The following is a 22,824-nucleotide window of genomic DNA, read 5'->3' as shown; positions in this document are numbered from 1 at the left end:
GGGGGTGGGGTTGTTGCACCAGATTTCAAGGCTTACTAAATTGAGACAGTAATCAAAACTGGTTATTGGCAGAAAGACATATAGATGAAAAGAACAAAGTAACACAGAAATAGTCTCACACAAGTGCAGCCAACTGATATTTGAAAAAGTGACAAAACAGTTCAGTAGAGGACAGAGAGTCTTTTAAGAAATTGTGCTGGAGCAATTGGCTATCCATAGGTAAAAGAAAAAAAAAAACACGCAAAAAAATCTCCATCTAAATCTTACATAGAAACTGGCCTAAAATGGATCATAGATTTAAATGTCAAACGTAAAGCTCTAAAACTTAGATAAGAAAACACGGAAACCTAGAGACCTAGGGCTTGAAATGTCTCCAAATATGACGCAAAAATACACTCCTTGCAAGAAAAAAAAAATGAATCAGACTTCATTGAAATTGAAAACTTTTGCTGTTTTCAAAGACCCTGTTAAGAGGATGAGAAGACAGCTGACACTGGGAGGAAATATTTGTAAACCACATATTCTGACAAATGACTAGCACTTAGAATATGTGAAGAGCTCTCTCAATTCAACAGTTACAAAAAAAGTCCAATTAGAAAATAGGTCAAAGACCTGAAGAGAGATTTTGCTGAGGAGGCTATATGAATGGCAAGCACATGAAAAGATGACCAACATCACTAAGCCATTAAGGAAATGAAACATAATCCCACCACTCAGCACTTTGGGAGGCCGAGGGGGAGCAAATCGCTTGAATCTAGGAGTTTGAGCCCAGCCTCAGCAACATGGTGAAACCCCATCTCTACAACATTTATAAAAATTACCCAGGCATGGTGGTGTGTGCCTGTGTTCCCAGCTACTTGGAAGGCTGAGCTGGGAGAATCACTTGCAGAGGTTACAGTGAGTTATGATCACTGCCACTACACTCCAGCCTGGATGACAAAGTGAGATCCTGTCTTAAAAAAAAAAAAAAAAAAAAAAAAGAGGGTCGAGCGAGGTGGCTCACGCCTGTCGTCCCAGCACTTTGGGAGGCTGAGGTGGGTGGATCACCTGAGGTCAGGAGTTCAAGACCAACCTGACCAACCCTGTCTCTACTAAAAATACAGTTAGTAGAGATTTTGTAATCTCAGCAACTCGGGAGGCTGTATGCCTGTAATTCCAGCTACTCGGGAGGCTGTAATCCCACGTGCCTGTAATCCCAGTTACTCGGGAGGCTGAGGCAAGAGAATCCCTTGAACCCAGGAGGGAGAGGTTGCAGTGGGCTGAGATTGTGCCATTGTACTCCAGCCTGGGCAACAAAAGCAAAACTCTATCTAAAAAAAAAATAATAATACCAATAAGATATCACTATATATTAGAATATCTAAAATAAGAAGCAGTGACAATGCCAAATGCTGGTGAGGATGCAGAGAAATGGAAGCTTTCATCCTTGCTGGTGGGAATGTAAAATGGTACAGCCACTTTGCAAAAATGTGGCAATTTATTTAAAATCTGACATACATTAATATAACCTTGCAATTGCACTCTTGGGCATTTATTCCAGAGAAACAAAAATGTGTCCACACAAAAACCTGTACAGGGTTATTTGTAACAATTTTATTCATCATAGCCAAAAACTAGAAACAAGCAAAAAGTCCTATGGCTGAAGAATGGTTAAACAAACTGGTGCATCAATACTAGGGAATAGTACGTAGGAATAAACAAGAAGGATGTACATCATGATTTGGATGGATCTCAAGGGCATTATTATGGTTTTTTCCTTCTTTTTTTTTTTTTTTTTTTTTTAAGAGATGGGGTCTCACTCTGTCGTCCAGGCTGGAGCAAGCACAGTGGCATGGTCATAGCCCAATGAAGCCTCGAATTCCTGGGCTCAAGTGATCCTCCCACCTCAGCCTTCAGAGTAGCTGGGCTTGCCACGTGCCTGGCTAATTTTTTTCTTTTTTTGAGACAGAGTCCTGCTCTGTCGCCAGGCTACAGTGCAGTGGCGTGATCTTGGCTCACTGCAACCTCCACTTCCCAGGTTCAAGTGATTCTCCTACCTCCGCCTTCTGAGTAGCTGGGACTACAGGCGTGTGTCACCACGTCTGGCTAGTTTTTATTTTTTATTTATTTTATTTTATTTTATTTTTTGAGACGGAGTTTCGTTCTTGTTACCCAGGCTGGAGTGCAATGGCGCGATCTCGGCTCACCGCAACCTCCTCCTCCTGGGTTCAGGCAATTCTCCTGCCTCAGCCTCCTGAGTAGCTGTGATTACAGGCACGCGCCACCACGCCCAGCTAATTTTTGTATTTTTAGTAGAGACGGGGTTTCACTATGTTGACCAGGATGGGGTTCCACCATGTTGGCCAGGATGGTCTTGATCTCTTGACCTCGTGATCCACCCGCCTTGGCCTCCCAAAGTGCTGGGATTACAGGCATAAGCCACTGCTCCCAGCCATGCCTGGCTAATTTTTAAATTATTTTGTGTAGCTGGGCACGGTGGTCCACGCCTGTAATCCCAGCACTAAAACTAAACGTTCACAGTGTAAGGCTAACTAACAAAATGAACATAAATAGAAGTAAATTCCAAAGTAGTGGGGATGGGGATGAAATTTTTAAGGCTCCATTAAAAAAAAAGATGAAAAAGGAGAAATAAAGCATATAAAACATAGAAGGAGGCATTGCATACTATGATACATACGAATCCAAAAATAACAGTAATTTCTACTGTAATGGACTAAATTTGTCAGTAAATGACAGAAGTTAGGCTGAACAAAAAGATATAAAGCTACACATACACACACACACACACACACACACACACACACACACACACACACACTTTGATTTTTGAGACAGGGTCTTGCTCTGTTACCCAGCCTGGAGTGTAGTGATGTGATCACAGCTCACTGCAGGCTTGAACGGGACCAAAGCCATCCTCCCACCTCAGCCTCCCAAGTGCTGAGATTACAGGTGTGAGCCACTAGCCGTGGCCGAAAGCTGTATTTTCATTACAAGCAATATCAAACATGTAAGGGCACAGAAAGTTGAAAAGGGATGGGAAATTCTAACAAGCAAATACTACCCAAAGTAAGCTGGCTTAGCTATATTTTTATGAGGTAAAATAGACTTTAAGGCAACAAACATATGTCCACGCAAAAACTTGTATAGTAATGTTCATAGAAGCTTATTTATAGGAGCCACAATGCAGAAAGCACCCAGATATCCATAACCAACGAGTGGATAAATAAGATGTGACATAGCCATAAAATAATATTCAGTAATGAAAAAGAATGCTGGCCGGGTGCAGTGGCTCACACCTGAAATCTCAACGCTTTGGGAGGCTGAGATAGATGGATCACCTGAGGTCAGGAGTTCGAGACCAGCCTGGCCAACATGGTGAAACCCTGTCTGCACGAATAATACAAAAATTAGCCAGGCATGGTGGTGCATGCACACCTGTAATCCCAGCTATTCGGGAAGCTGAGGCAGGAGAATCACCTGAACCTGGGAGGTGGAGGTTGCAGTGAGTTGAGATTGCACCATTGCACTCCAGCCTGGGTGACAAGAGTGAAACTGACTTCAAAATAAAATAAAATTAAAAAGCTACAAGATGGATGAATGATAAACCTAATTTTATCTAAATAAAGCTATTAAAAAAAAACTTTAATGCCTGGTAGGAAGGCTTTGTGCCATTTTTACTTATGCTTAATTATCCCTCCCAGTCATGGTGATGCTCTTGAAGATAACAGTTCACATTCCTGTGGGTTCCAGATATTGGAGGAACCAAAGTCAATCTTGTTTTCAAAGAATTGTTGTTGTCTCTCAGGTGGTTTCTTGAAGGACTAATACAAAGACTGCCTTTATTTTCTCTAACTCAGAACTCTCTCAGGGTGAAGAAATAGCTCACAACTCTCTGAGGGTAGAGAAGTGACCAGCACAGAGGGTGTTGGTCAAAAATATTTAAAGGCAAATGAACCAGTCACTACTACTTAGGGCAAATGATATATAAGTTGCAGCAAACAATAGACACACCAAAAAGCCTGGGAGGAAAGGCTCAAGAGGAGATGCTTTGGGGAAATAAAGGTTTTCAAATGCTTTCACATGTTTCTGGAAATCCAGACCATGTGTATTAACAGTTCAGGATGCAGGTTCAGAAAAGTGGCTGAGTGGCTGGTCATGGTGGCTCACATCTGTAATCCCAGTATTTTGGGAGGCTGAGGTGGATGGACCACTTGAGGTCAGGAGTTTAAGACCAGCTTGATCAACGTGCTGAAAACAAGTCTCTACTGAAAATACAAAAATTAGCCGAGCATGGTGGTGGGTGCCTGCAATCTCAGCTACTTGGGAGGCAGAGGCAGGAGAACTGCTTAAATCCCGGAAGCGGAGTTTGCAGTGAACTAAGATTGGACCACTGTACTCCAGTCTGGGAGACAAGAGTAAAGCTTTGTCTCAAAGGAAAAAAAAAAAAAAAAAAAAAAAAAAAGGGGCCGGGCATGGTGGCCGATGCCTGTAATCCTAGCACTTTGGGAGGGTGAGGCAGGTGGATCACCTGAGGCTGGGAATTTTGGAGTTCGAGACCAGCCTGACCAACATGGAGAAACCCTGTCTCTACTAAAAACACAAAATTAGTCAGACATGGTGGAGCAAGCCTGTAATCCCAGCTACTCAGGAGGCTGAGGCAGGAGAACTGAGAATCACTTGAACCCAGGAGGCGGAGGTTGCGGAGAGCCGAGATAGCGCCATTGCACTCCAGCCTAGGCATCAAGAACGAAACTCTGTCTCAAAAAAAAAAAAAAAAAAAAAAAAAATTGGGAGTTTGAGGCGGGTGGATCCCGAGGTCAGGAGATTGATACCAACCTGGCCAACATGGTGAAAACCCATCTCTACTAAAAATACAAAAATTAGCTGGGCGTGGTGGCAGGTGCCTGTAATCCCAGCTACTCAGGAGGCTGAGGCGAGAGATTCACTTGAACCCGGGAGGCGGAGGTTTCGGTGAGCTGAGATTGTGCCACTGCACTCCAGCCTGCTGACACAGCAAGACTCCGTCTCAAAAAAAAAAAAAAAAAAAAAAAAAAAAAAAAAAAAAAAAAAAAAAAAACAGAAAGAAAAAGAAAAAATAAAAGAAAAAGAAATCTGAGAAATTCCTAAGCTCTCATCTCTGGCTGAGCTTGTATCCTGGGCCAGCAGGACAGGAAGGTGAAGGCAGAACTGGAAGCTGACCATTTGAATATTACAGGCGTGCCCAACACAAACAGCCCAACTGCAAAGACTATGAGATTTTTTTTCTTGCTCCAAGTGTTTAAGAAAACGAAATATCTGTCAAAACATTAGGTGGACACTAAGTTAACAATACAGATACTTTAGTGACTACACATGACAGAGTTTAGAAATGTCATTAAACATATCAACTAAAAAACTCACACAACTGTAACAAGCAACAACAGTTCTGATTTTCAGAGTTACATTATCATCTTCAAAATGTCCATGTCTCACCAAAATTATGGGACACACAAAGAAGCAAAGCCTGGCCTGCAGTGCCAGCTACTCGGGAGGCGGAGGCTGCGGTGAGCCGAGATCGCGTCGCCGCACCAGCCTGGCGGCGGAGCGAGACTCCGTCTCAAAACAAAAACAAAAACAAAACGAAACAAAGGAACGTGGAAAACGACGAACTCCGAAACTTAATTGAGGGGACGCGGGTTCCGTTTTTCACCGTGGCCGTCGCCTACGGAGACACTGCCTGGCTTCCGACAGACTCGAACACCTGCCAACGTTCCGCGCTGGGAATCCGCCTCCGTTTCAAGCCGCCCGGGCCCCCGCGGCTTCTGAAAGTCCGGGCTGTCGGGAGACGACGGGGGGACGAAACCCCGCCCCGCGCGGGGGCGGGGCCGCAGGTGAACGCGCCGCCAAGCCGGGCGCCTCCCACCACGCTCTAGCCGGAAGCGGTGCCTGCCCCGACGCCCGCCTGGCGGGAACCTGGGCTCGCCCCATCCCGGCGATCCGCAGTCAATTGGTAGCGCCTGCACGTCGCGCGCGGAGTTCGATTGGCGTTGCCTGGGGAGGAGGAACCGCCGCCGCCGCCGCCGCCGCCGCCGCCGCGGGCTTCGTTGGCGAGGAAGGGCCTAGGCCCGAGCCTGCCGTGGTGGGGCTCGCCGCGCGCCGGGGCTCGCCTCCTGCCGTGTCCTGCGCTCCAGCTTCGCCCACTTCCCTTTGCCGGCGGGCTGGGCGCGGAGAAGACCTGCCGGAGCCATGGAGGACGAGGTGGTCCGCTTCGCCAAGAAGATGGACAAGATGGTGCAGAAGAAGAACGCGGTGAGCGCGGCGGTCGGCGCGGGCCGGGAGGGAGGCCGGGCCGAGGCCGGGTCCCGAGGGGGATCCCCTCTCCCTCTCCCTGCCCTCCCCTTGCGGCCTCCCTTCGGGGAGCCGTGCCCGGCGCCCCCGCGTCCCCAGGAGGGTGTCCGGGCCCGGGGCGTCGGGTCCCGCGGCCACCGGCGTTAGGACCCGATCGCTCTTCGATTTCCAGCCCCTCCTCCCTCGCGCCGCGTAGTAGAGCGGATCGATTTAGGGATTGGGGCACGTTCTCCGGTGATTGTGAACTTCCGTAGCGGTAAGCGCTCGGCAGTGTAGCTCGCGAATTGCCGCGTAGACAGCCCTCGGAACTGGAAAGCATGCGCTCTCCTGCGACCCGAGGCCGGCGTCCAGAGTGAGCAGCAGCTAGAGGCTTGTGATCAGGTGTAGGCACCAGGCCCTAACACTCCGGGATCTCGTGTTTGAAGAGGGCTAAGCATCCGCCCGCTTATCTCAACGACGCTGCATGTTTGCTGAGCGATCGAAAAGGTAAAATGTGCCAGTCTCTCGGCAGGTTGCTCGACGTTTTATAAGAAGTGGGTCTTGTGCTGTCGTCCTGTGCAGAAGAGTTAGGGCTGCAGCAGGCACACTCACCAGAGTGCTGGTAGAGAGATGTGCACAAGCGATACTGTAGGGTGCTTTCTGAGTGCTTTGCAGTTAATGCTGGGGGCGTTTTCTTGTTATGGATGCATATTTTTTTTTTTTTTTTTTTTTTTTTTTGAGGCAGAGTTTCACTCTTGTTACCCAGGCTGGAGTGCAATGGCGCGATCTCGGCTCACCACAACCTCCGCCTCCTGGGTTCAGGCAATTCTCCTGCCTCAGCCTCCTGAGTAGCTGGGATTACAGGCACGTGCCACCATGCCCAGCTAATTTTTAGTATTTTTAGTAGAGACGGGGTTTCACCATGTTGACCAGGCTGGTCTCGATCTCTTGACCTCGCGATCCACCCGCCTCGGCCTCCCAAAGTGCTGGGATTACAGGCGTGAGCCACCGCGCCCGGCCATGGATGCATATTTATGTGAGCGTGTCCTTTTGTGGTTTGTAAGAAGTCACACGACCGGTTTCCACAGTTTGTCCATTTGTGTGGCACTTTACAGTCCACCTTGCTTCAGACTCATCTGTTCTCAGCTAAACTTGTATAATTGTTTTCACTCCGATTTGTCCCACCATGCTCGGCACATTTTCACCATCAATACACCTGAAATAATTTTCTTCCATCTATGAAATGAATTCCATGTCAAACTAATGTGAAGACAAAAGGGATGCTCTCATTTGTACGCACTTTGGAGTTAAATAGCATCCGTGCAAAATTCTTTTGTGACTCACACAGAGCTGTGAGTACATAAAGAGTATCCATTTTACAGGTTAAGACACTGAGAAAGATTAAACACTACTACTAAAATTAAGTACTGTGTATTTGGAATAAGCCAGGATTCAGGCTTTCTTCTGAACAGCATGATTTCCACATGACAGCCAGATCAGGAATTAGTGCTAACAGTAGGTACGTAAGACTTCTAGCAACTTCTGTTCCTTTTTTTCTTTAACAGGAAATACTGGGCATTCTCCAGTATTTCATTTCATACCCTTTACTCTGTATTTGAAATTTTGGCCTTTTAAAGTATGTCCGGCCCCGAGCGGTGGCTTACGCCTGGCATCCCAACACTTTGGGAGGCTGAGGTGAGTGGATCACGAGAGGTCAGGAGTTCGAGACCAGCCTGACGAACATGGCGAAACTGTCTCTACTAAAAATACAAAACAAACAAACAAACAAACAAACAAAAAACAAACAAACTTAGCCGGGTGTGATGGCGGGCGCCTGTAATCCCAGCTACTCAGGAGGCTGGTGCAGGAGAATCCTAGAACCCGGGAGGCGGAGGTTGCGGTGAGTGGAGATCACGCCCCGGCACTCCAGTCTGGGCAACGGAGCAAGACTCCGTCCTCCCCCTCACCCCCCGCCAAAAAATTTCCTGTTCATTTTCTTTTACAGATATTACCAGTGCCACCCACCTCCCCATTGATATGCCCCTTCATTCCCCACTTCAAATTCTTATTTGATGAGTTATGTGGTTATTGGAACATTTCCGTTATTTTGTTTAAACTGGAAAATTTTTCTGTGTGCCTGGAGATCCCCAAACTTGCACAGCAGAAGCTCCCAGAGAAAAAAGCCTGGGAATTTTCTCTCCAACTTAGGCTGTAATAGGTATCCTTTAATCATCTCATGCATTAGGTGTTTGCTTGCTTTTCTCTCTTTCCTTCTTTCCTTTTAATAGGTGTTTCTTAAAACACTTTAGTGGACAAGTGTGGAGAAGATAAGTTCATATTTACCTGCAGTTCTCAAATTGTCAACAGATGTTCAGATCTTTTGTAATGAGCCTGCAAGAAAATGAGAATAAACCCCACAGATAATCCTCAGGTCTAAATTTTCTTCTCAAATCTAAGTTTTCAGATAATTCAAAACTACCAATATGAAAATTTGCCTCCCAAAAAGAAAAGTAAAACTGAATGGCTTTTACCTCCCCCCCTACCCCTCATCGTTTTCCCTGCTTGTCCTCTGGGAATTCAAACAGGCTGATGAAATACAGAGAAAGAGAAATGGTCAGAATGACACTCCTCTTTCCCCAAGTACAACCACAGATGACTTTTTTGTTTTTGTTTTTGTTTTTTAGAGACGAGTTTTCGCCATGTTGGTCAGGCTGGTCTCGAACTTCTGACCTCGTGATCCACCTGACTCGGCCTCCCAAAGTGCTGGGATTACAGGCGTGAGCCACCGCGCCCGGCCTTGACAGATGGTTTTTTAAGTGTTCAATAATTCAACAGAAAGTGTTTTAGGGCTTGTAGAATTATGGTATATTTGCTTCTCTTTTTTTCTGTGGTTTTCAGGTTTTTCTCTCAACTTTTTAAAATATTTTATATTATGGAAAAGTAAACTTTGGTTCTTTTTTTTTCCTGGAGACAAAGTCTCGTTCTGTTACCCAGGCTGGAGTGCAGTGGCACATAGTTTTGGTTCAGTGCAACCTCCACCTCCCGGGTTCAAGCAATTCTGTTGCCTCAGCCTTCCTAGTAGCTGGGACTACAGGTATGTGCCACCATGCCTGGCTAATTTTTGTCATTTTAGTAGAGATGGGGTTTCAGCATATTGGCCAGGCTGGTCTCAAACTCCTGACCACAGGTGATCTGCCTGTCCTGGCCTTCCAGAGTGCTGGGATTACAGATGTGAGCCACCACACTCAGCCTGAAAAAGTTAATTTTGAAGAGTAATAGTTGTCATCAGAATTGACAAATTTAAGTGCAAATTTGGGTATCATTTAAAAAATATTTTAACATGCTGCTGCTTTACCTGGCTCATTTCATTTTAATAAAACCATAGATGTCACACTTAACTAAAATAAAAACAGCTGCCATTTATTGAGCCATTACTCTGAGGCAAGTATTTCTGCTAAATACTTACCCACCTTATCCCATTTATTCCCCAGACAACTTTGCAAGATGAGTATTATCGTCATTCTGAAAATGAGGATACTAAGTATTTAGAAAAGTTAAGTGAATTGTCTTAAGCCAGATAGCTAGTAAGTGGCCAAGTGAAGATGTGAATCTAAACCTGTTTTGCTCCAAAGCTAGTACTGCTCTGTTAAGCTGCCGTGTCTCTCTAGAAGACCCTTGCGTCTGTTTTTGAACCATGTATGGATACAATTAAGTGAATAAAAAATCAGGAAGTAAGGGTATGAACTTGCTGTTTTGGGGCAGGTGAGTTTCCTTAAATACTTAAATCAACATCCTGACCCTAGTTCTACCCAGGATGTTGTCGCACGTGTGTACCTGATCTTAAACAGTCTTCTGAGCAGTTTTACAAGTGCACATGACCAAGCCACAATGAACCACAGAAAGTAGTTTGAAATTTTTATGTATCACCTGTTTTCTGCTTAAGCTTTTTCCTTGTCGCTTTGATTTGATATCAGTAACTAAGTCTGACTCCTAATGTGGGTTTAAATCCTGGTTTTTCTGAACTTTAGCTTTGTAATTTTAGGCAAGTTCTTTGTCATCACTAAAATGTTCTTCGTCATGGTAAATTGGAGATACATAGTAAAAATTAAGTGAATATAAAATGCTTCTCGTGTAGGATTGTAGACCTAAAGTATGTTCTAAGGCCTAAAAAACAATCTGAGGTTGCTTTTCTTTGTAAAGGATTCATGTAGATTACAGGAGGAGTGAGGCAAGAACATAAAGTTTTGAAGTTTCTGGAGAGATTTTGTAGGTAGTGTTGAGGTTTATTTATTTCATTGAAGGCTCAAATTTGAATGAAGTTAAATTGCAGGGAGAGAAATTGAAATTAGATGTTAGAATTTCCTAGGAGCTGGGATACCTGAAATATTTACATTTATAAGTCCCTGGGTTAAAACAATAATTGTGACAAAACTTTCATGTCTGTATCAGTTAGATTAATTGGCATAGCTGCACAATTTTTAATAACAGCTTTATTGAGAAATACAATGAAGTTCACTCTCATAGTTGACTCTTGAACAATTCAGGGGTATGGTTCTTTCGTCATCTCCCTTCCCTACCCTCCCTACCCACATGCAGTCAAGTAGTATAACTTTTGCAGTAGTGTAACTCTTGCAGTCATGTAGTCAGTATGAGTCAGCATGAACCAGTAGTATAACTCATGCTGTCAAGAGTATAACTTTTGACTCCTAAAACACAGCCTACTGTTGAACAGAAGCCTTACTAATGATAACTTAAACTGTAGATTAACACATTTTATATATTATATGTATTATAAAATTTTTTTTTTTTTTTGAGGCTAGGGCTCATGCTGTTACCCAGGCTGGAATGCAGTGGTACTATGGCTCAGCTCACTGCAGCCTTGACCACCTGGACTCTGGTGATCCTCCCACCTCAGCCTCCCGAGTAGCCAGGATGTAGCATGTGCCACCACACCTGGCTAATAAACTTTTTTTGTACTTTTTATTTTTTTGAGACAGTCTCGCTGTGTCACTCAGGCTGGAGTGTGGAGGCACGATCTGGTCACTGTAACCTCCACCTCCTGGGTTCAAGCAGTTCTCCCACCTCAGCCTCCCAAGTAGCTGGGACTACAGGTGCATGCCACCACCACACCCAACTGATTTTCTGTTTTTAGTAGAGATGGGGTTTTGCTGTTTTTCCCAGGCTCGTCTCTGCATCCTGACCTCAAGTGATCCACCTGCCTTAGCCTCCTAAAGTGCTTGGGATTACAGGTGTGAGCCACTGCACCCAGCCTTTTTTTTTTTGTATTTTTTGGAGAGGCGGGATTTCACCGTATTGCCAAGGCCATTCTATAACTCAACTCAAATGATCTGCCTGCTTTGGCCTCCCAAAGTATTGAGATTACAGACACTCAGCCTGGGTGACAGAGCGAGACAACGTCTCAAAAAAAAGAAAAGAAAGTCATAAAGGAGAGAAAATATGTTTACTGTTCATTAAGTATAAATGGATCATCATAAAGGACTTCATCCTCCTTGCCTTCACGTTGAATAAGCTGAGGAGAAAGGAAGAGCTGGTTTTGCCATCTAGGGTGGCAGAAGTGGAAAGAAATTCTCATGTTAAGTGGATCTGTGCAGTTTAAACCCATGTTATTTGAGGGTCACCTGTTAAGTGGGTTTTTAGTGTATTTACAGGTTTGTGCAGCTATTACTACTGTATAATTTTAGAACATTTTCATCACTCCAAAAAGAAACCCTGTACCTATTAAGCAGTCGCTTCTCATTCAGCCCTCATGTGCCCCCCACCAATTTCTCAGACTCCTCTGACAACCACTAATACATGCTTTCTGTCTGTGTGTGTTTGCTGAATCTGGAAAGTTTCTGTCTGTGAAATTATACAGTATGTGATCTTTTGAAACGGGTCTCTTTTTGCTTAATACAGTCTTTTTTTTTTAAATTTTTTTTGAGACGGAGTCTCATCTTGCTCTGTTGCCCAGGCTACAGTGCAGTGGTGCAATCTTGGCTCACTGCAACCTCCGCCTCCTGGGTTCAAGCAATTCTCCTGTCTCAGCCTACTGACTAGCTGGATTACAGGTGCAAGCCAACGTGCCCAGCTAATTTTTATATTTTTAGTAGAGATGGGGTTTCACCATACTGGTCAGGCTGGTCTTAAACTCCTGACCTCAGTTGGTCTATCCACCTGGGCCTCCCAAAGTGCCGAGATTGCAGGTGTGAGCCACCGCACCTGTCTTTTAAAGGTCAGTACATGTTATATTATACACTAGTATTTTATTACTTTTTATTGCTGGAAAGTACTCCACTGTACTGCAATTTGTGTGTTTTTGTTTTTTGTTTTTTGAGATGGAGTCTCATTCTTGTCTCCCAGGCTGGAGTGCAGTTGTGCCCTCTGGACTCACTGCAACCTCTGCCTCCCGGTTCACCTGCTTCTCAGCCTCCCAAATACCTGGGATTGCAGGGGCCTGCCACCACACCTGTCTAATTTTTGTATTTTTAGTAGAGATGGGGTTTTGCCATGTTGGCCAGGGCTGGTCTAGAACTCCTGACCTCAGGTGATCTGCCTACCTTGGCCTCCCAAAGTGTTGGGATTACAGGTGTGAGCCACTGCACCTGGCCACAATTAGTTAATTCATTCATCATTTGGTGGACATTTGGGCTGTTTCAGCTTTTTGGCTATTATGAATAATACTGCTAAAAATATTCCTGTAACAGTGTTTGTGTAGACATATGTTTTCATTTCTTTTGGGTATACACCTAGGAGTATAATTACTGGGTCATATAGTAACTATGTTTAAACTTTTCAGGAGCTACCAGACCTTTCCAGTATTGCTGTACCATTTTACATGCCCACCAGCAGTGTGTGAAGATTCCAGTTTCACCTCATTTTCACAAATATTACTTGTCTTGATTATAGCCTTCCTAATGGGTATAAAGTGGTATCTCATTGTGGGTTTGATTTGCATGTCCCTTATGATAACAATGTTGAGCATCTCTTCATTGCTTTGTGGCCATTTGTGTATCTTCTTTGGAGGAACAAATGTCTGTTCAGGTCCTTTGCCCATTTTTTTAAAAAAAGACTCAGGGTCTGGCTATGTTGCCCAGGCTGGAGTACAGTGGCTTTGCCCATTTTTAAATTGATTTGTCTTTTTATTATTGAGTTGGAAGAGTCTTTTATATTCTGAATACTAGATCCATATTAGATATTCAGATACTGTCTCGCATTCTGTGGATTGTCTGTCTACTCTTGGTCGTGGCTTTGGAGTATAAAAGCTTCTAATTTTGATGAACATGAATTTATGTATTTTTTTGTGCTTTTGGTGTAGTTTAACTGCAAATTTGAGATGACGTAGTACTATTCTAAGCCCTAGTTTTATAGTGAAGTTACCAAGCTGTAACTCAAGTATCTCTAATTCATTGTTTACTTTAAAAAAATAGATAACGGACCAGGCACAGTGGCTCACATCTGTAACCCCAGCACCTCGGAAGGCAAGGCAGGTGGATCACAAAGTCAGCAGATCAAGACCATCCTGGCCCACATGGTGAAACTGCGTCTCTACTGAAAATCCAAAAAATTAGCTGGTGTGGTGTTACCCGCCTATAGTCTCAGCTACTCGGGAGGCTGAGGCAGGGTAATTGCTTGAACCCTTGAACCAGGAAGGCAGAGGTTGCGGTGAGCCAAAATTGCGCCACTGTACTAGCCTGGCAACAGAGCAAGACTCCATCTCAAAAAAAAAAAAAAAAAAAAGACCAACCTGGCTAACATAGTGAAACCTTGTCTCTACCAAAGATACAATAATTAGCTGGAAATGGTGGCAGGCGCCTGTAGTCCCAGCTACTTGGGAGGCTGAGGCAGGAGAATAGCTTGAACACAGGGGGCGGAGGTTGCAGTGAGCCGAGTGCGTGCCACTGCACTCCAGCCTGCGTGACACAGTGAGACTATGTCTCAAAAAATAGATAACATCTTAATTTTTTACCTTGAAATCTTATAATAATGCCTGTGAAGAAGGCATTATTATAGAAGAAGTAACTGTTTTACTTGATTGAGCTTAAATATGCTCACTGAAAATGCTGGCTTATGGCTCTTGGAGATTATTGTTATGGTAGAAATAAGTAATTATTTGTGTATTATTGTACTCCTCATCTACCGTCCTATGTGTGTGTCAGACCTGTATTTTAATACTTCAGCTGTGTAATGTTGCCTCATTTGGCTATTGTAATTACCCATCAAGGTTGACGTATTATGCTCGCCTACATATAAAGAAGCTGAAGCTTGAAAAGGACCAATAACATTACCAAGATCTTACAGTTCTAGGAAATGGCAGAGCATGGATTTGAATCTAGATCTGTCATATATGTACATCATATTCTTGACCCTAAATCACCTATTACTCCCTCGCATTTTTACATCCCCTTGAGGAGAGGGATGTTTGTATCCTACATGGTCTTGGGTATACTGAACACATAGTACAAGTTTGAATATCATGGTTTATAAAGCACGTTTTTTCTGTTGCCAGGTAGGAGCACCAACAATGTGATAAAATAGTGTGATAGCTGTAGTTTATCTTTCAGCCAGTAGTGTGAACTAAATTTGGCTCTGAAAATTAAAGAAGAGTCTTTCTTTCTCTTGTATCATCTGTAGGAGATGCTGCAATCTCATAGACTTGGACATGTATTCTTTTTCTTTTCTTTTTTTTTTCAATAGAGGCGAGATCTCATTCTGTTACCCAGGCTGGTCTCGAACCCCTGGGCTCAAGTGATCTTTCTGTCTTAGGCCTCCCAGAGTGCTGGGATTACAGGTTGTTGTGCCTGGCCAAGACTTGGCATTTAGAGACAGGTGGTGCTTGGAAGGCTAAAGTACAGCTTCTTGTTTGGTAATAGTAGTCACTGAGTTCACAAAGGAGCACGGCCACTGCAGGGGAAAGGGCAGCGGGATAAGAGTCAGGCCACTAGTTCATGTCCTTACTACCCATCAGTGTGACCTTGGGCAAATCACTTTCCTTTTCCGGGTTTAAGTGTAACTAAGGGTTTGAAATAGATCATCAAATATTTCTGTTTGTTTTAAAATTCCTTGATATCAGAAAGGTTTGTGTCTTGCTCACTGCTATATCCCCAGCACAGTAGAGCTTGGTACATCTGAAATTACTGGAGTAGATCTCACCTTTTCTAGTTAGTAATCATAACACCTTGTGCAAGTTTCTTGGCACATTTCCTCATCTGTAAAATGGAGTTAATAGATTACCTGAATCTATAGGGTTTACAGTGAAGGTGAGATTAAATATATGTGAAGTATTTAATAATGCCAAGCACATAGTAACACTCAAAGTTTGTTGTCACTGAATTAATATGTGATTACCTATTTTGTGTTTGACTCATTCAGAGCATCATAGTTACTTCTTTTTGTTTGTTTTTGGGTTTTTTTTGAGACAGCATTTTGCTTTGTCACCCAGGCTGGAGTGCAGTGGCACAATCTTGGCTCACTGCAACTTCTGCCTCCCAGGTTCAAGCGATTCTCCTGCCTCAGCCTCCTGAGTAGCTGGGATTACGGGCGCCTGCCACAACACCCAGCTAATTTTTGTGTCTTTAGTAGAGATGGGGCTTCACCATGTTGGTCAGGCTGGTCTCAAACTCTTGACCTCAGGTTGATCTGCCTGCCTTTGCCTCCAAAGTGCAGGGATTACAGTTCTGAGCCACTGCACCTGGCCCATAGTTATTCTTAAAGACCCTTCAGTGAAGTATTTATTTGAATTGGTTGGAACACAGTGCAATTTTCAGAAAGGTCACAGTTTTATTCCTTGAGTGTTATTTTTAGCGTTTTCTTCCAACCATGACCTTACCAGAGAGCTGAGTAGAAAGGGAAAGAAACAAAGTTAATGCAAATATATTACCTCTACTTGGAAAACAGTTGAAACCGTATATTACATTGATGATATGTTAGAAGAATGAACTTAATGCTTAGGAGACCCTGCTTTTTAAGGAATTTTTAGAAGTATGATTCTTTATCGTTATTAATTGATTCTTGGTCAGAAGTGGATCAGAAAGCCTGGAGATGTGGGTAGAAGAAAATGTCAATGATAGAATACAGGCCCACAGTCTGTTTTTGTTGTTGTTGTTGTTTGTTTTTAAAATTTTATTTTAGAAATGGAGTCTCACTCTGTCCACACAGGCTAGACTGCAGTGAGTGGCGTGATCATGGTTCATGTAACCTCAAGCTTCTGGGTGCGAGCAATCCTCCTGCCTCAGCCTCCCAAGTAACTAGGACTACAGGCATTATGCCCAGCTAATTTTTTATTTTTATTTTTTGTAAAGAGGAGGTCATGCTGTGTTGCCCAGACTTCTACAGTTTGTTAATGAAAATTATTAGGGTCTGATACATTTGGTAATTCCAGATTTTTCAGATTTTCTAAAGATAATTTAGTACATATATCATAGATTATGTAATACCCCCAGCAGGATTTGGGCACTTCAGGAACCAGGCATTAATATTTCTCTAGTTGTAATATTCACATTACATGGCATAAATAGAACACAAATAGGTTTACATGTGTAGAGTTTAGGTTTAGCTGCCAAATGAGTTTTTAAACCTATCAGAAATCTAGAAATCTTTTGCTTTTCAAAGGTTTTTGGTCTGGGAATTTGCAGATAAGGGATTGAAGACTTCATTTATTCACAAAAATGTCATGCCTATTGAAATTCTTGTTTAATAATACATTTTAAGTCACTGTTAGTGTCCCTTTCCAACAACTTTAATGTTTTACTGTTTCTAGATGACTCTAAATAGGAAGAATTTACAGAATTTTAAGATCAGGAGAGATCTTTAAACAACAAATAATTCAAACAATTTATTTATAATAACCTGTCATGATTTCTGTTGAACTTAAATTTTTATTTATGAGGTATTGGGTTAAATTAAAATGATGTAACTCTTTGTTAGCAGAATAAAAGCTAATAGTTTTATTCTCGAAGGCTACACCTAATGTCTGTCACCTTTAAATGAAAAATTACTTTGCTAGAATCCTTTACTTGATTTTATATTTAAGAAATAAAGTGATACTTTGAGAGTCTTCGCTTGCTTTTTCCTTTGGCGTGTTCAATGAGGAATATGCTCTGGTTCTTTCTGGTTTTTGAGATAACCTGTGTTTCACTGATTTGCAGGGTGCCTGTTTTTCTTTTCTTTTTTTTTTTTTTTTTTTTTTTTTTGAGATGGAGTCTCACTTTGTCGCCAGGCTGGAGTGCAATGGCACGATCTTGGCTCACTGCAACCTCCGCCTCCCGGGTTCAAGCGATTCACCTGCCTCAACCATACATACCTATCCTGCTTTCTAAAGTGTTAAAGTATGAAAACAGGCACCGTAGGCCAGGCGCAGTGGTTCACGCCTGTAATTCCAGTACTTTGGGAGGCTGAGGCAGGCGAATCACGAGGTCAAGAGATTGAGACCGTCTTGGCCAACGTGGTCAAACCTCATCTTTACTAAAAATACAAAAATTAGCCAGGTGTGGTGGTGAGTGCCTGTTATCCCAGGTATTCAAGAGGCTGAGGCAGGAGAATCACTTGACCTGGGAGGTGGAGATTGCAGTGAGCCGAGATTGTGCCACTGCACTCCAGCCTGGGTGACAGAGTGAGACTCTCTCTCAAAAAAAAAAAAGTTATAATAAAACACTGTATCATAGTTAAATCATTTTTTCTTTATTAATGGTATATAAAGAAGTGATTTATCCAGATGTAGTATTTGAAGTAAATATTAGACTAAGTGCAATAGAATGTGGATGTATTTGATTAGATGAAATATGATAGATTAAAATAATATTAAATTAGAATATTTGGCTACAAGCTATAGGTGGTGCTGTTGCTCCTTATCTGATTTTATTCCTCTTTAGGTGCTTTCTGTGATTATCCCATGAACCTTATTTCTGGCTATTCCCTGTTTTACCATCTTGGGAATTCAATATGAAATTGTTTTATTTTATAGGCTGGAGCATTGGATTTGCTAAAGGAGCTTAAGAATATTCCTATGACCCTGGAATTACTGCAGGTATGTGCTTTTATGCATCACAGTTTTATAATAGGTAGTTGTCATAAAATACTGAAACATCTTCAGTCCCAATAAGTTTTTATACTGTCTTGATAATGGTGTAAACCATTATTAACTGCTTTTTTTTTTTTTTTTTTTTTTTTACACATGGCAATATAAATCAGTAATCTACTAAGTTGCCATTATAGAGCAATGTCGCTCTTCTTAAGAGGAATAAAACCTGAATCTCTAAGGTTGGCAGTAGCAGTGAAATCTCACTGTGAGAGGAAGTTTGATTCTTGGCCCTAATTTGGTCTCCTCAGATTTCCCTTTCTTGATCTATTATTGATAGCTGCTGCCAGCATGAAGCTAGCTTCAGGGTAAGGATGGCAAGGTGTCACTCCTTCCCCGCCCCCCCCCCCTTTTTTTTTTTTAAGCACCAATCAAGCATGTACAAAGTTGATATCTGGTAGACATTACAAAGATTCATTAATGAAGTCTTATTCTTTATTGATAATATTTGTACATGTTTATTGGGTTATCTGTGATATTTGGTTACATGCATAGAATGTGTAATGATGAAATCAGGATATTTAGGGTATCCCTCACCTTCAGTATTTACCATTTCTGTGTGTTGGAGCATTTCAAGCCCTCTCTTCTAGCTATTTTGAAGTATGTAATACCTTCTTAACTTTAGTGAACCTTCTCTGCTGTGGAATGTTAGAATTGATTCCTTCTATTAACTATATGTTTGTACCTATGAACAAACCTCTCTTCATTCCCTTGCCTTACTTACGCACCCTTCCCAGTCTCCAGTATCCATTAGTCTGCTTTCTATCTTTGAGAGGTCTGCTGTTTTAGCTCTCACATAGTAGTGAGAACATGTGATGTTTGTCTTTCTGTTCCTGCCTTATTTCACTTAACATAACTCCAGTTCCATCCGTGTTACTGCAAATACATGATTTCATTCTTTTTTATGACTGATAGTATTTCATTGTATGTATACACCACATTTTCTTTATCCATTCGTCCCTTGATGGGCGCTTAGGTTGATTCCATATCTTGGCTATTGTGAATAGTGCTGCAGTAAACATGGGGGTGCAGATATCCCTTTGTTAAACTGATTTCTTCTGGATAAATATTTAGTAGTAGGATTGCTGGATTATATGTACTTTAATTTTTAGTTCTTGAAAAATTTCCATACTGTTTTATATAATGGCTGTGCTAATTTACATTCCTATTAACAGTGTATGAGTTCCTTTTTTTCTTTGTCTTCACCAGCACCTGTTATTTTTTTGTCTTTTCAATAATAGCAATTCTGGGCCTGGCTCAGTGGCTCACTCCTGTAATCCTAGCACTTTGGGAGGCTGAGGTGGGCAGATCACCTTAGGCCAGGAGTTCAAGACCAGCCTGGCCAACATAGCGAAACCCCATCTCTACTAAAAATACAAGAATTAGCCGGGTGTGGTGGTGCACACCTGTAGTTCCAGCTACTCAGGAGGCGAGGCAGGAGAATCAGTTGAACCCAGGAAGTGGAGGTTACAGTGAACTGAGATCGCACCACTGCACTCCAGCCCAGGCCAGACAGAACGAGATTCTGTCTAAATAATAATAATAATAATAATAATAATAATAATAATGGGATGGGGAGTTGGGGAGAGAGAGCATGAGGAGAAGTGCTAGATATAGGTGATTGGGAGGAAGGCAGCAAACCACACTGCCACGTGTGTACCTATGCAACAGTCTTGCATGTTCTTCACATGTACCCCAGGACTTAAAATGCAATTAAAAAAAAAACTATAAAAAAATAGCCGTTCTGATGAGTAAGATGGTGTCTCATAGTGGTTTTGATTTGCCTTTCTTTAATGATTAGTGATGTTGAACATTTTTTCATATACCTGTTGGCTGTTGGGATGTCTTTTGAGAAATATCTATTCATGTTCTTTGCTCACTTTTTTTTTTTTTTTTTTTTGGAGACAGGATCTCTCTCTGTTGCCCAGGTTGGAGTGCAGTGGCATGATCATGGCTGACTACAGCCTCCACCTCCTGGGCTCAAGTGATTCTTACACCTCAGCACCCACACCACACCCCTTAACCCCCAAGTAACTGGGGAGTAAAGGAGCATGCTGCCATGCTTGGCTAATTTTTAAATTTTGTTATTTTAGAGATGAGTTTCTGCCTGTGTTGCCCAGGCTAGTCTTAAACTCCTGGGCTCAAGCAGTCCTCCAGCCTCGGCCTCCCAAATTGCTGGGATTGCAGGTGTGAGCCACTGCAGCCAGCGTTTTGCCCACTTTTTAATGGGATTATTTGTTTTTTTTGGTTGTTGTTGAATTGTTTGACTTCCTTGTGTATTGCTGATATCAGTCCCTTGTCACATGAATAGTCTGCAAATATTTTCTCCTATTCAGCAGATTGTCTCTTTACTCTGTTGTTTCCTTTGCTGTGCAGAGCTTTTTTTTTTTTTTTTTCCCCCCCTGAGACACAGTTTCACTCTGTGGCCCAGGCTAGAGTGCAGTGGTGCAACCTGCGACCTCCGCCTCCCGGGTTCAAGTGAATCTCTCGCCTCAGTCTCTGGAGTAGCTGGGATTACAAGCACCTGCCGCCATGCCCGGCTAATTTTTGTATTTTTAGTAGAGATGGTGTTTCAGTATGTTGGCCAGGCTGGTATCAAACTCCTGACCTCAGGTGATCCGCCTGCCTCGGCCTTCCATAATACTAGGATTACAGGCATGAGTGAAGTCTTATTTTAATGTTCCATGAAGACTGAAACATAAAAATAAAACTTGACAAAAGTCAAAGTGTTAAAAATGAAACAGTATAGCCAATAACATGAATATGGTTATTTTCTGCTTGACATTTTTTATTATCCACAAGTACTTCCTTGGATATTTCTATTATATTATGTCAGAATTTAGAGAAAGATGGCAGGGGTATGTGAAGATGATTAAGAAAAAAAGTCAGGTTTATTTTCATTAATGGCTAACTGAAACTAAACATTTCTTTCAGTTGTGAAAACACTAAACCACAGTTGTATTACCAGTATTTATGACTGAAACTAAAATAATTCACAAATGTTTTAACTTCAGTTTACTTATATTGTAAAAGTATTGAAATTGCTCATTATTATTGTTGCTGTTATACCTTATGCTAGGTCTTACTTAATGTTTTAATAAGGGAGGGCTGGGCGCAGTGGTTCACGCCTGTAATCCCAGCACTTTGGGAGGCCAAGGCCGGTGGATTGCTTGAGCCCAGCCCTTCAAGACCAGGCTGGGCAACATAGCAAGACTCTGTCTTGATAAAAAAGAAAAACAGGCCAGGTTGCAGTGGCTCGTGCCTGTAATCCCAGCACTTTGGGAGACTGAGGCGGGCGGGTCACCTGAGGTCTGGAGTTTGAGCCTGATAAACATGGAGAAACCCTGTCTAAAATTAGCCAGGCGTGGTGGCACGTGCCTGTAATCCCAGCTACTCAAGAGGCTGAGGCAGGAGAATCACTTGAATCTGAGAGGCAGAGGTTGCAGTGAACTGAAATCATGGCATTGCACTCTAGCCTGGGCAACGAGAGCAAAACTCCGTCTCAAAAAAAAAAGAAAACAGAGGTCAAGTGCAGTGGCTCATGCCTGTGATCCCACCTCTATAGGAGGTTGAGGCAGGCGTATCATGAGGTCAGGAATTTGAGATCAGCCTGGCAAACATGGTGAAACCCCATCTCTACTAAAGATACAAAAGATTAGCTGGGTTTGGTGGTGCACGCCCCGCAACTTGGGAGACTGAGGCAGGAGAATTGCTTGAACCCAGGAGACGGAGGTTGCAGTAAGCCAAAATCACGCCATTACACTCCAGCCTGGGCGACAGGGTGCAACTCTGTCTCAAAAAAGAAAAGAAAAGAAAAACAAACACAAAAATAAGGGAGCCACATACATTACTATCTTACATTTAAAAATATTTTGTAATTTATTATATAATTAGGTTTTTTTTTTGTAATCCTATGTATTTTATTTAATCAATGTTTAATGCATTCTGAGAAGAGATCCATAAGCTTCACCAGACTGCCGAAGGGATCCGTGGTGCAAAAAAAGGGTAAGAACTCCTCTAGGCCGCCCACATGGGGAAACCCCAGGCAACATGGTGAAACCCCGTCTCTACTAAACGAAACATTAGCCAGGCATGGTGGCACATGCCTGTAATCCCAGCTACTCAGGAGGCTGAGGCAGGAGAATCACTTGAACCCAGGAGACAGAGGTTGCAGTGAGCCGAGATTATGCCACTGCACCTCAGCCTGGGCAACAGAGCGAGGGTCTGTATTGAAAAAAAAAAAGAACTCCTCCTCCTCTATCTGTAGACCCCAGAAAGAGAAAGGAGACAAAGGCAGTAAGCTACGCAGTCCTACCTTCTCAGTTCAGGTTCCTGTCCAGTGATCAGCAACTTCTCTTGCAAATCAGCTCCAAGAATAAACTTTCCTTTGAGATAGGCCCTTACCAAGGCATAACTTTATCCTTGCAGACCTGTGTGGGGAAATC

General features: G+C 42.7%; 1 protein-coding gene across 2 annotated transcripts in view; it reads left to right on the top strand.

Moving 5' to 3' along the window:
• Positions 1 to 6,036: 6,036 nt before the first annotated feature.
• TCEA1 (transcription elongation factor A1) overlaps positions 6,037 to 22,824 on the top strand; it is a 53,654-nt gene continuing 36,866 nt past the window's right edge. Inside the window, exons 1-2 of one of the 2 annotated variants that reach the window (XM_003940849.4) lie at positions 6,037 to 6,288; positions 18,266 to 18,328. In XM_003940849.4, the coding sequence (XP_003940898.1) occupies positions 6,226 to 6,288; positions 18,266 to 18,328 (126 nt within the window). In that variant the 5' untranslated portion in view covers positions 6,037 to 6,225. Of the gene's footprint in view, positions 6,289 to 6,456; positions 6,814 to 18,265; positions 18,329 to 22,824 lie in introns of those variants that run through there. The other variant, XM_010351596.3, reaches the window with a different exon arrangement.

Source organism: Saimiri boliviensis, chromosome 15 (assembly GCF_048565385.1).
Source record: "Saimiri boliviensis isolate mSaiBol1 chromosome 15, mSaiBol1.pri, whole genome shotgun sequence".
In the NCBI taxonomy this organism is placed as follows: Eukaryota; Metazoa; Chordata; class Mammalia; order Primates; family Cebidae; genus Saimiri; species Saimiri boliviensis.
Note: the sequence above shows the minus strand (reverse complement) of the source record. Positions and strands in the feature narration are given on the sequence as shown.